The 13,341-nt window shown below is 38.0% G+C and overlaps 1 protein-coding gene across 3 annotated transcripts in view; it reads right to left on the bottom strand.

Moving 5' to 3' along the window:
* The window catches only part of HEATR5B (HEAT repeat containing 5B), a 125,566-nt gene that overhangs the window by 39,391 nt on the left and 72,834 nt on the right, over positions 1 to 13,341 (bottom strand). For all 3 annotated transcript variants that reach the window (XM_010595867.3, XM_064277196.1, XM_003416075.4), the window contains exons 24-26: positions 13,061 to 13,312; positions 2,715 to 2,896; positions 424 to 492 (exon numbers count right to left, since the gene is read on the bottom strand). In XM_010595867.3, coding sequence (XP_010594169.1) covers positions 424 to 492; positions 2,715 to 2,896; positions 13,061 to 13,312 — 503 coding nt within the window. The remainder of the gene's footprint in view (positions 1 to 423; positions 493 to 2,714; positions 2,897 to 13,060; positions 13,313 to 13,341) is intronic.

The raw sequence follows: 13,341 nt of genomic DNA, 5'->3' as shown, positions 1-13,341 counted from the left end.
CAATGGAATTTCCATACTGTGAAATTCTGTTTGAAATAACTTAACACCTAGAAACTACTAGAATTTTTACAACCTCTGGTCAAAAAAAAAACAAAAAAAAAACTTCTATTAATTATAATTATTATACAGTCTTTAATTATTACAGATTTTGAGATTTTACTTTTATTTTAGCCTCTCTTACGATTTTCCTATGTCTGTTTACCTCTGGATAATATAAGAGCTATGTACTCCAAAGTCATGTCCTTAGCTATGACAAAAAAAGAACTCTGATTAGCAGTTACTACTTCATCATATGATACATAATAAAAAAGGAAACTGCCATTGTTGTATTTCCAAGATAAAAATAAATATTATTTGCTTTTTCATGTTGTCTTTCTTGGAAGTGAAATTTTAAGATATCTATGTCAACACTATTTTTCTTACCTGGCAAGCTTTTGCTATTATGTCTGATGGAGTATCTTGTGAAAAAGCTGGTCTTAGAGCTGCTCCCACCTAGAACAATGAATACGAGGATTTCATTTTTAAAGATAATATTCATGAAGCTTATTTTGGTCTGGAGATGAAAATACACAAAACACATCTCTTTTCCTCTCCTTTTCATCACCTCTCCCTTACCTCTCTTTTCAGTTACAATAAAGTTAACCACACCATTTTTATTTTGCTTTCCAGGAGGTTATCAGTATCAAATCTATATGAATACTATACCAAATTGACAATTAATCTTGTGTCTTTTCCTTTGTTTTTAATAGTAAAGATCTTTCCAACAAAACCATGTTACCAGAGATAATACAAAATTGCTATTCTATCGCTCAGTTTTTTTTTTTTTCCTTAATATATTTATAATAGCATTTACCTCAGGAGTGAATCATATACAACTGGGATCAATTCCTTTAAGTAACTGAGTAGTACTAAAACTTCACAATCACTAAAAAAACCATAGAGATGATTTTTACCTCAAAGAGTGATGATTTAAGAGAAGATTGCTCAAGAAATAAAAATGTATGTACCGCTGTGAAGGAATACGCGCTTTAGATTGAAATAAGCCAACATCAGTCATGGACTTTTAATTGTATTAGTAGATTTAATATCTATGAGTTGAATAAAGGAATTACTTGTTGCCATCAAGTTGACTCTGACTTACAGTAGCCCTTATAGGGCAGGGCAGAACTGCCCCACAGGGTTGCCAAGGCTGTAAATCTTTACAGAAGCAGACTACCACATCTTTCTCCCTACCGACCTTCTGGTTAGCAGCTGAATGCTTAACTACTGTGCCACCAGGGCTCCGTAATAAAGGAATTAGATGCAGTCAACTCCTAAGTTGAGATTTCTTCCCTTCACTAGTGATCTGGTCAAGTAAGGCATATCAACAGCCGTGGGAAAATGGATCAAGAGTCCCTCTCTCTGGCTAAAAATGCATGGCAACTAATCCCAATACAGGAGTCTGTATTGGATCCTGTACTGAAGGAGAAAGAATACCATCAAAGACATTACTGGGTAGACTAACAAAACTGAAATATGATAAAAAAAAAAAAAATTTTTTTTTTTTTTATGATAGATTATATAAAATCAATATATCAATGTTGAATTTCCTAAAGTTGATAACTGCCCTGTGGTTATATAAGAGAATTTCTCATTGTTTGGAAATACAGACTAAGGTGTTTAAGGGTGAAGGTACCTGTAAAAGTTAATTCACTCTTAAATGGTTTAAGAAAAAAAAGGGTGTGTGCATATGTGTGTAGAGGAAATGTCAATGTTAAAACACATGGGGCATAATTAACAATTGGTGAATCTGGGTAAAGGGTATAATAGCTTTTTGTACTATTCTTACCACTTTTCTGTAAGGTTGAAATTATTTCTAAAAAAAAAAAGTTCCTCATTCTGAAGGTTGGGTATTTGGGAGCAAACAATTACATATAGGTTTTCTATAGTCACCTGGGCTAGACGCTATAACTTCCTCACCAACACTTATGATGAAAACACAACATATTATCCACATCTGTTATGTTGTGTATGTCTGAGCACAACTTTTAGGTAAGCTTTTAGTGTGTCTGGAGCCAAGACTTTGGCATAAGCACAGCAAAAAAAAAAGTTTCATTATTTTTTTCCTTGTGAATATAATTTTTTTTTCCTTTACATAATCTTCCATTGCTAGGATTAGATTTATTGCCTCATTTGAATAACATAAATACAGCTATAAATCCCAGGAGAAACAAGCATATTTCAGTTTAGAGTGAAATAAAAAATCTTCTGAAAGTATCTAATTCTACAGCAAATATATTACCTACTGTTATTAAAAGTTAATTTATCTTTTAGTATGCTAGGGGCAACTGCTTTTTATTTTTAAAAATGTTCAAGTGTTGACATATAAAAATAATAACTGCAAATCCACAACACTCTTTTGAATGTTCCTTTTATCTTTTCAGCAGCATAGATAACCAGGTAAACACAAGACTGGGAAGCTAGGTTGGAATTTCTATTCTAGTTTTATCACTAATAAGCTGTCAAAACTTAAAAATAGTGACAACAGTTTTACATCATTGTCTCTTCAACTGTGGGTTGACTGAAATTGTTTAACAGACAATGTGACTGAAGATATGTGTCCCACATGAATAAGTAGACTGCGGTGCCAAATACATTCTTCAAGGGAGTCTTTACTCCTTTAATGGTCACTCAAAAGATCAACTTTAAGTTTCTAAATAAATACAGTGCCTCACATTAGCTTGATATTGCTCCAGAATCACATGACCTGGAAATTCTGGCTCAGGCACAGAAGCAAACTTCTTGATAATGTCTTCAAGTGCTTGGAGACCAGCCATCCGCAGCTGGTTGCTATGGTCAGTTGCAGCCATGAATGCCATGCGAATCAGGTCAGAGAGATGAAGTACTAACAGGTCATCTAAAAATAAAAACAGAGGCAACAGAAAAAGTTTTCCAAAAATAAGTATAATAACATAAAAATATGAAACTCTAAACAAATTTCTAATAAAAGCTTTTTTGATCCATATATTTTGCTGTGTTTAAAAATAACAAAGATATACTTTCAAGAAAACTTTCATATTAATCTTTTAAGAACACTAGCAAACCTTTGTACAATATGGCAACACAGATGAAGTTACAGGATGCAAAGTGACATTTGAAGTAAAATAATTAACTTTCCCCAAACTAGTTTGTAATTCCTAGTTGGTAAATTTTTTTTTCTACAAAAGATCAAATAGTAAGTATTTCTGGCTTTGCAGGCCATATGGCTTCTGTCACAACTACTCAACTCTACTGCTGTAGTATGAAAGCAGCCATGGATAATTCATACACAAATGATTATGGCTATGTTTCAATAAAACTTTATATGGAAAGGGGAAATGTCTTTTTTTTTTTTAGTAAAGGGTGTACTGGATCTGTCCTAACAAGCTGAAAAGCAGGCCTTGAAACAATTCAAAGTAATTTAATCATATCCCAGTACAAGGTTCAACAGTTCTTAAAGGAATAAAACAAAATCTAGCATAAACATCCTAACATGTGCAACGTCTGACACCTAATAAAAAATTACAGGAATGAAAAGAATTAGAAAAATATGTCTCATAATGAGGAGGAAAAAAATCAATGAACAGAAAAAGAACCAGAAATGAACCTATAACAGAATTAGCAGTGACCTTAAAACAGCTATTAGAAATGTATTCTCTATGTTCAAGAAGGAAAAGCAAAAGCATGAATGCAGTGGGAGACAAATCAAAGTTAGAAAAGATGCAAATGAGACTACTAAAGATAAAAAAAAATATGAAATAACAATACACTGGATAAGATTAACAGTGATTCGATACTGAAGAAGAAAAGATCAGTGAACTTAAAGAAACGGCAACAGAAATTATCTAAAGAATTTATCAAGCTCAGGGAACTTGAGTTTTTCAGGAGGCTGTAAGACTCTTATTTTTTGATTTCCCTATCTGAGTTGATATCTGGTTTCTCTGCTCTGTGTTCAAGTATTGTGTTCATATCTGATATTATTGATTTTCTAACCAGAGAATTCCCTTTAGTATTTCTCGTAGTTTTGGTTTGGTTTTTGTAAATTCCCTAAGCTTGTGTTTATCTGTAAATGTCTTAATTTCACCTTCATATTTGAGAGACAGTGTGGCTGGATATATCATTCTTGGCTGACAACTTTTCTCTCTCAATGATCTACATACATCATCCCATTGCCTTCTTGCCTGCATGGTTTCTGCCAAGTAGTCCGAACTTATTGATACTCCTTTGCCTTTTCGCTTATCCCTGGTTGCTCTTCAGATTTTCTCTTTATCTTTGGTTTTGGCAAGTTTGATGATAATATGTCTCGGTGACTTTCTTTTGGGATCTACCTTGTATGAGGTTTGATGACCACCCTGGATAGATATCCTTTCATCTTTCACGATGTCAGGGAATTTTTCTGCCAACAAATCTCTAACAATTCTCTCTGTATTTTCTGTTATCCCTCCCTGTTCTGTTATTCCAATCGCTTGCAAGTTATTTTTTTTGATACAGTCTCACATGATTTTTAGGGTGCCTTCATTTTTTAAAACTCTTTTATCTGGTTTTTCTTCAAATATATTGATGCCAAATGTGTTATCCTCCATCTCCCCAATTCTGAATTCCAGTTCCTCAATTCTGCTCCTCTGACTTTCTACTGAGTTGTCTAATTCTGTTAATTTTATTGTTAATCTTCTGAATTTCTGAATGCTGTCTCTCTATGGATTCTAGCAGCTTATTAAATTTTTCATTATGTTCTTGATTAATCTTTTTAATTTCATCTGCTTTCTCTGTGTGTTCCTTGGCTTTTTCTGTTTGTTGCCTGATCTCGTTCCTCCTGTCATTCCTGATGTCGTGAAGAGTTCTGTATATTAATCTTTTGTATTCCACATCTGGTAACTCCAGGAATACATCTTCATCCGGGAGAGTCCCTGACTATCTGTTTTGGGAGTCTGTTGAAGCAATCCTGGTCTGCTTCTTTATGCAATTTTACATTGACTGCTGTCTCTGAGCCATCTGTAAGTTATTGTAATAATTTATTTTATGTTTGCTCACTGTATCCTAGCTTCTTGCTTAGTTTTGTTTTGTGTTTTAGGCTATTAGAGTGAGCTAACTTGATTATTGGAGGCTTTGAAGCACTAATGTCCTCTTACTAGATGGCTAGAGCTGTTACCAGGTTTATGAGCCAACGAGTCTATTCACTATTCTTGTATAGATTCAGCTCAGGTGTCCTGATACTCGGTCACCTAGTGTGTGGTGTAGGCTCTCATCTACTATCTTAGAGGAGCAGTGGTGATGGTTGTGTGCACTGGTTTCTGCTAGTGGCAGGGGGTCACACTCTGAGGACAGTACGGTGCTGACAGCCTTCCCCCAAGTGTCAGTGAGGAAGGAGTGTCTGTTCTCTAGAGCACTCTGGTGGATGGGTTCTGCAGCTGTACCTTAGGCACTCAATGCACATACCTGTAAAGACTGGTAGGCACCACTATCCTCGGAACCCTTTTGCAGGTGGCTAGTTGGTGTGGATGGAGCCTTGAGACCTCAGGTCCCTCCTGTGGGTAGGTGAGGGCCCTATTTAATAGGCAGAGCAGTATCAGGCCTGCAAAACCTGCCTCTCCACCGCACAGCTGAAACAATTACAGTCAGACCTCTAAAGATTTGCCCTTGCAAAATAATAGCCACCTGGATCCATGTAGGGGTGAAAGCCAAAGTCTGTGGCTCACTTAAGCCTGGACTGGAGCTGCTTCTGCTCTGAGCTTCCAGATTAGGGGAGTCGGGAAGTATTTCTCCCATTTGTTAATTTGTTTCTTCTCCCAGGCCAGGAGAATGGCTCAGAGAGAGCACAGCAGGTTCTATTTCAGGCCCAGGGAAATCAACTGTTAATGAAGCGGGCTGGGGCAGAGGGGGGAGGGATCAGATAGACATGAGTACTTTCAAAAGAAGGAACTATTAGATTCACAAGGTATATTAGACAAAATCTGAGCTAAAACATCACTCTATTTTATCTCAGATTCCAGAGGCGTGTGTAGCCTGTGTGCGGTGGCTGGGTCCTTGCTGAGATTGCCCCGGGGAGTTAGGGCTGCATCCCGCGTTTGCCTTCTTTCACTGAAACAGCTTTGTCCTAAACTCCACAGCCCGTCCTGTGGCCGTCACACCAGGTGGCCGGGGTGCTGGCACTTCGTTTGCCTTCTGTCGCTGAAGCAGCCACTTCCTAAATGCCACGGCTAGTCCCGCTGCAGACACGCCACAGGATCAGGGGTGCGTTGCTTTGCTTCCCTTCTTTTACTGAAGCTGCCATGTCTCAGGAAACTACAATCAGCCCCGCCACCGGCTGCCAAAGAACGGCACCAAGGAACTGAGGCGCTGTGCGGGCTCGGCAACTCGTTGCTGCTTCTGCGCTCTCACCCTCCCCCGTCGCTCAGACTGATTCCTTAATTTTGCGTTTGATGCTCAGAGTTCACAGACTGTCATATATGTAATCAATTCACTTGTTTTTTTGGGTCTTTGTCGAAAGAGGGTTCAGAGGAAGCTTGTGACTAGTTCGCTGTCTTGGCCCCACCTCTGCCCCAAATCATCTGTAAGACTCTTAAAGTCTTTTTGAAGCAGTGGAAATGCTATGGCTCAGAAACAAACAGCTGATTCCCAAGTAGCTACTATTTACACAGGCTGTGTTCTTGTCGTCAAGATTACAAATTTACAAACTTTCCATTTTTCGGGTGCTTGCCTAAAATACTGCTTTTAGAATCTTAAATTTAAAAGGAATATCTTTCGGTTTGGGGGTAGGGGCAAGGAGAAGGGGGGAAAAATCTAGCTAAAAGTCCTCAGTGCTTCCTCACATAACTGAGGAAGGAAAAAATGCGCCATCAATAAAACCAGCTATAATAAACTACTGCTAGAATTGGAGAGGAAATTTCCAAGGCAGAAGGAACTGAATTAAAAACGGCCTATTCACATTATGCGAGCCCATAATATATAAAATATTCTCCACAGTAATAAAAATACTCATTATTCCTATTGCACTCTGTCACCTAATTCATAAATCCTAAATTTTGTTTTGTTTTTAAGACTATATCAAGCTACCAAACCCCAAACTAGGCAACTGTCCCTGGAATGAGAATGCTGCTTTCTTCAATAATCAAAGTGCTGTAACTTCTTTACAAAATCTTTCCCTCAACCTTCCTCAAATCAAGACCTCTCTTTTTTCTAAATCCAAAGAGAAGAGCACCTGAAGGGATGAGAGTGGAAAAGGGTACTGGGCAATGATAAAGAATTAACATAACCACAGCGGCCAACTTGTCTGTCAGAATCTGAAAAGCTTAAAACAATAGGAAACTATATCTAAGGAGAGGGACAGCACGCTCTAACTGTTTCAATGGACAGTGAATGTGCGTGCCACAAATAAATAACAATTTACCCGAGGAAGCGATCTATCCAATACCATCCGTAGCCCACATAACAAATAAAAAACAATTATCATATGACACACTAAGGACCCCTGAGCCAAGAGACCGAGTTGTTAGAAAAACAAGATCACCCAATCATAATCTTAATTCTTTGTCTTTAGCCAATCATAGCCTGTAAGTATTTGACTCATAATAAATCGGCACCTGTCAAAGTGGTATAAAAAGCACTTATAGATCGCACTCCTTTGGATTTTGGTCTGTTAAAGCCTGAGTGCTTGCATCCAGGTTTCCATTTCGTTTTCTGATGTCACAATAAAAATCTCTGTTAAAGAAGGCTTTGGTGAAAGTTGTTTCTCCACAACGGCAGAAAGCCCAAAACGTGGAAGGATTTGGGGGCTGACAGAGGTTTATTACTTAAACCCTGCAGAGATGACATGGCCTAGTGGGGAGCTAGTAACTGGCTCTGCTGAGCTTGGGTAGCTCCATGCTATAGGCCACTGCAGTTGGTTGCAAAAGTCTTTGGAGCCCTGGTGACACAGTGGTTAAGAGATCAGCTGCTAACCAAAATGTCAGCAGTTCGAATCCACCAGCCGCTCCTTGGAAACCCTATAGGACACTTCCACTATGTCCCATAGGGTCGCTGTGAGTCAGAATCAACTCAACAGCGATAGGTTTTTTTTTTTTTTTTTTTTAAGAGGTTTATTATATTCTGGGAGTAGTAGTTCCCTACAACTAAAGCTCAGTAGATAGGGAGATGAGGATGATGGCAGAAGAGCCTAGATAACACATTCATTGGTTCTATTGTTTCTCACATACCCTGCCATGATTGTTCAGAATCAGAATGGCAGGCAGAACAAAGTACATCAGGTGGGGGGAGCTGTTATATCAGCTTATCATGCAGCTGCAGATGTGAAATACCCTAGTAAATGACAGAGTATATGAGTTAATCCACCCCCCCAACACAAACTCTACCCACTTTGTGAGCAAATTCCAAATATGGAGAGCCTTCTCTTCTTTTGAGGATATATAAACAAATAAGCTTATTATGAAGAAATACAAGGGTGAAGATCCTAAAGATTCAGAGACTAGCTAACCTCTGAAAATAATGTTCTATATAAACTAGAATAAAAATTTAGAAAATCATTTGGTACCCTCAATAAAATGTAAAAAGTCATGGCTGCTATGGAATAAGCAGAGATAACCATAAAGAACGAGAAGGTTATAATGGAGGTGGAAGAAATACAGAAAATTATAGGAAAACTAAAAACACAAAAGCAGATTTAAGATCCACAAGGAGGCAGAAAAGAGTAAACAATTACCAATTATATACACAGAAAACTTGTGAGGATCTCTGAGAATGCAGGTAAAAGGACAACAAGATACACACACACATACACAAAATAAAAACAGTTAAATACAAAGGAAAGAAAGCCAATCAAAGGTTTTTCACAATTCCTTAAATATTGTATGCGCATTTATGCTTCCATTGCTTTACAAATTCTCTTATTCCCTCTGCTTATAATAAAGCAGTATGGTAGTCAGAATAAGGGCCTCAAAGATGTTCATGCCCTAATCCCTGAAACCTGCAAGTATGTTATTTTACATGGTAAAAGGGACTTTGCAGAGGTGTTTAAGGCTGTGTATCCTGAAATGAAGAGATTATCCTGTATTATCTGAGTCAGCCCAATCTAATCACTTTAGTCCTTAAAAGCAGAGAACCTTTGCTGGCTGAAGTGAGAGAGAGAAAGAGAGAGAGAGAGAAATGTGGCAACTGAAGAGGGATCACAGAAAACCAAAGATGCTAGCTTGGAGATAGAGGAAGGGAGCCAGAAGCCAAGGACCACGTTATGCAGAGGGAAAGATAACCCCTCTAGAGCTTCTGGAAAAGAATACAGCCCTGCCAACATCTTGATTTTAGCCCAGAGAGACACATGTTGGAATTCTGACCTACAGAACTATAAAATAATAAATTTGCACTGTTTAAGCCACTAAGCTGATAGTGATTATAGTAGCAATGGAAAACTAATACAGATTTTGGTTCCATAAGTGGAGTGCTGCTGTAAATACCCAAAACTGCAGAAGTAGCTTTGAAACTGGGAAGTGGGCAGAGGCTGGAAGAATTTTGAGGGGCATGATAGAAAAAGCCTACACTGCCTTAAATATACTTAATAGAAGAAATATGGATGCTAACAACTCTTTTAGCGAGGAGCATGTGGGGAAAACCTAAATTGTCTTAGAGAATACTTACCATGTACAAGACTGTCAGTAGGAGTGTAGACGTTAAAGATGCTGCTGGTGAGGGCTCAGAAGGAAGTGAGGAACACACTACTGAAAATTAGAGGAAAAGGGATACTTACTATATAGTGGCAGAAAGCTTACTAGAATTGTATCCTGCAGTTATGTGGAAAGTAGAACTTGTAAATGGTGAAACTGGACCTTTGGGTGAAGAAGTTTCCAAGCACATTGTGGTGTAGGCTGGTTTCTTCTTGCTACTTTTATAACGTGTGAGAGGAAAGAGGTAAATTGAGGGGAAAACTGTTTAAAAAACAAAATAAAACCAGGAATTGAAGATTTCAGAAATTTTCAGCCTATACAGATTACAAGATGCTAAGATTGAGAGATTCACTGTAAGAAAGCTACTGTAGAGAAGAAGCTGAGGGTGTGCTTGTACAACCTTTTACTAATACCTCAGAACGAGGAAAAGGTCAGACCATTCAGGCACACGAGCTCTTTGAAGAGAATAAGGCTGTGACTCACAGATCCTCTCGATCAAATCAGAAAGCATCTAGAAAGCTCGGGAGCACTGCCCCTCAGCCATCTCAGTGGAAGCCAAAAACACAAATGAAATTATCTAGGAAAGATCTGTAGAAAAGCCTCTTGTCTAATAGCGTGAATCCCTGTGATATACATGGGAGGCTCAGAGGGTTTTCCAGAATTTACATCAGCAGAAACACTACCACCTTGGACTGAAAGAGAAGGAATATGAAATTAAAGATGACAGGCAGTCTCACAAAACACTACAGGCAGAAAACAGGCTTATACAACTACTCAACTACAAACAGATGTTCCCTTTCATGAAAAAGGAAATAGGATGGGAAGGGCAGCACCTTGAACCACAAATGACTAATTTCAGGCCTTAATATCTAATAGAAGTTGTCCAACTGAACGTGAAAACTGCTTGGGACCAAAAACCCATTGCTGTCGAGTCAATTCCATAGAACTGCACCATAGGGTTTCCAAGGAGCAGCTGGTGGATTTGAACGGCTGACCTTTTTGGTCATAGAACACCTTAGCTCTCAACCACTATACCACCAGGGCTCCTGGCTTGGGGACCAGTGATTCCTATTTATATTTTCTGCCCTTTTGAATCAGAATGTCTATAACTTTTATCCTATGCCTGTCCCACCACTGTGTTTTAGGTGCAGATAACTTAGAATTGTGCCCCAGGATAAGCCAGACCTGATTTGGATGACTTAGAGGGTAAAATGTAGGACTTTTGAGATGATGAGATTTTGGACTTTAAAATGGTGCTGTAATAGGTTGAGACAACCTATTAAAACAACAACAATCTAATCAGAGAAGTTCTTCTCTACTATTTCAGCTTCTAACCAAAACCAAACCCACTGCTTCTGAGTTGAATCCAACTCATAGCTCTATAGAACAGAATAGAATTGCCCTACAGGGTTTCCAAGTCTATAAATCTTTAAGGAAGCAGACTGCCACATCTTTCCCCCCCAGAGTGCCTGATGGGTTCGAACTGCGTACCTTTCGGTTAGCAGCCGAGCACTTAACCACTGTGCCGCAAGGGCTCCTACTAGCCAACAATCCTTAGAGTTCTTAGACTTGTGGATTCATCTGCCTCAGTTGTTTTCCCCCTGTGACTGGGCATTGATTCTGTGTCTAATCTGCTCTTTTTAAATAACTCAAAAGTGATTAGGTTTAGGACACACCCTACACTGATACAACCTCATTAACACCACAGAGAAACTCATTTCCAAACAGGATTACATTCACAGGTAGAGAGGTTAGAATTCCAACATATATTTTGGGAGAATACAATTCAATCCATAACACCTCTAGAGCCTAAAGGAACACAACTCTGATGACAACTTGATTTTGGCTTAGTGAGACTCATATTGGATTTACAAACTACAGAATTGTAAGGTAATAAATTTGTGATGATTTGTTACAGCACCAATGAAAAACTAATACAATCACCCTCTCCACTTCTGACTGTAAAACTTTTTCTCTGCCTTTAAAATCCAGCTTCAAAATCACCTCTTTTGTGACGTATCCCCTGGGTCTTCAGGAAATGAATTTCACTTTTTTTATTTTTCCAAATTACTCTATCATTTGAACATACCATAATTATCTGAATGATAAGTCAGACTCTCTGTCTTCTAGAGTAGTTCCTTAGGGATACAGACTATACTTTTTTTTTCTTTGTATCCCCGATTGTAGCAAATAATAACCAAAATCAAACTCGTTGCCATCAAGTCAATTCCAACTCAATAGCGACCCTATAGGACAGAGTAGAACCACACCATAGGGTTTCCAAGGCTGTAATCTTTATGGGGAAACCCTGGTGTCATAGTGGCTGCTACTCTGTCTTATAGAGTTGCTATGAGTTGGAATCAACTTGATGGCAATGGGTTTGGTTTTTTTATGAAACCAGACTGCCACATCTTTCTTCCAAGGAATAGTTGGTGCTTTGAACTGCTGCCTTTCAGTTAGCAGCTGAGCACTTAACCACAGCGCCACCAGGGCTCCTCATAGCAAATAACAGGATTCAGTAAATATCTGTTGAATACTGACATAAATGAACACACTGTGTTCATGACATATTGTGTTTTGCTGATACCCTATATTCAGATTCACATTTTATATATGAATACAACTGTTTTTTTGTTTGTCTAGTTATTTTTTTAAATTTATTTGTGAGCTCTGCTGCTTTGTATATAGAATAAAAATAATCTGGAAAGAATTTTTAATTTACAGACATATAATCTGTCTTTGGATATTTAAAAAAATGATAAGTGATGAAAAGAAAATAAAGTACAACTTCTCTAGTCTCTTCATCTGTAAGGTGAAGCTACTGGACTTGATGATCTCTTTGTAAATTTCCTATAATATCTGATCCAGGAGGTATGTGGTATAAAAAGCTTACAAAAGATAAGAAGCAATGAAGTATTTCACTAATGAATAGTTTTCACCTTTTCAAAAATACCTAATAGCATTTCTGAAATCTGAGAGTTCTAAATCTGCCTTAAAAAAAAAAGAAATCTGCCTTGGAATTCATGAATTCTGACATTCTCCATGGCTGGGATAGAAAGCTCACCTTAGCGTTTTGCTATCTCTTTTACACTGAAGGGCTAAAACTAGGACAATTTAACTGAGGAAACATACGTAAGCGCCGTCATTATCCCAGTGGCAAGTTATATTTACAAACATACACACACTTATCTTTGGACCACCTTCTTCACGTTATCTTCCAAATATGGATCAGAAGGTGGATGGACGGTATAGAGACAGGAGAGAAAACTAAGGTAAAAGGCAGGGAACTTAAAATAACTGAAAGGAATAGTTTAAAGCATGTCTTATAGTGGGAAAATATTCCAAACTTATAAAAATATATCAGGCAAAAGAAGTACTGGTTTTAAATTTACTTGTGGGGTTTCGTAGTTTTGCAGAACGTGCCATGGCAAGATCAAAGTGAGCCTGGTCTGCATTCTCACACAAATTGATGATTCGACACAGGCAGTCGGCAGCAAATACCCGAGTGGCCCAGCGAGGTGCCACAAAGGGCTTTGATTTATCTTCTTCACCTAGTGTGGTAAACATGGTATCATCATCCATCTCATCTTTCTTTTCAGATTCTTCATCTTTTCCACTACTTAAGAGAGTTGCAGCACTCATATCTGTAACAAAAATATAAGCATACTGTAAC

This window comes from Loxodonta africana, chromosome 26 (assembly GCF_030014295.1).
Source record: "Loxodonta africana isolate mLoxAfr1 chromosome 26, mLoxAfr1.hap2, whole genome shotgun sequence".
Lineage (NCBI taxonomy): Eukaryota > Metazoa > Chordata > Mammalia > Proboscidea > Elephantidae > Loxodonta > Loxodonta africana.
The sequence above is the reverse complement of the archived record's forward strand: the minus strand, read 5'-3'. Positions and strand labels throughout refer to the sequence as shown.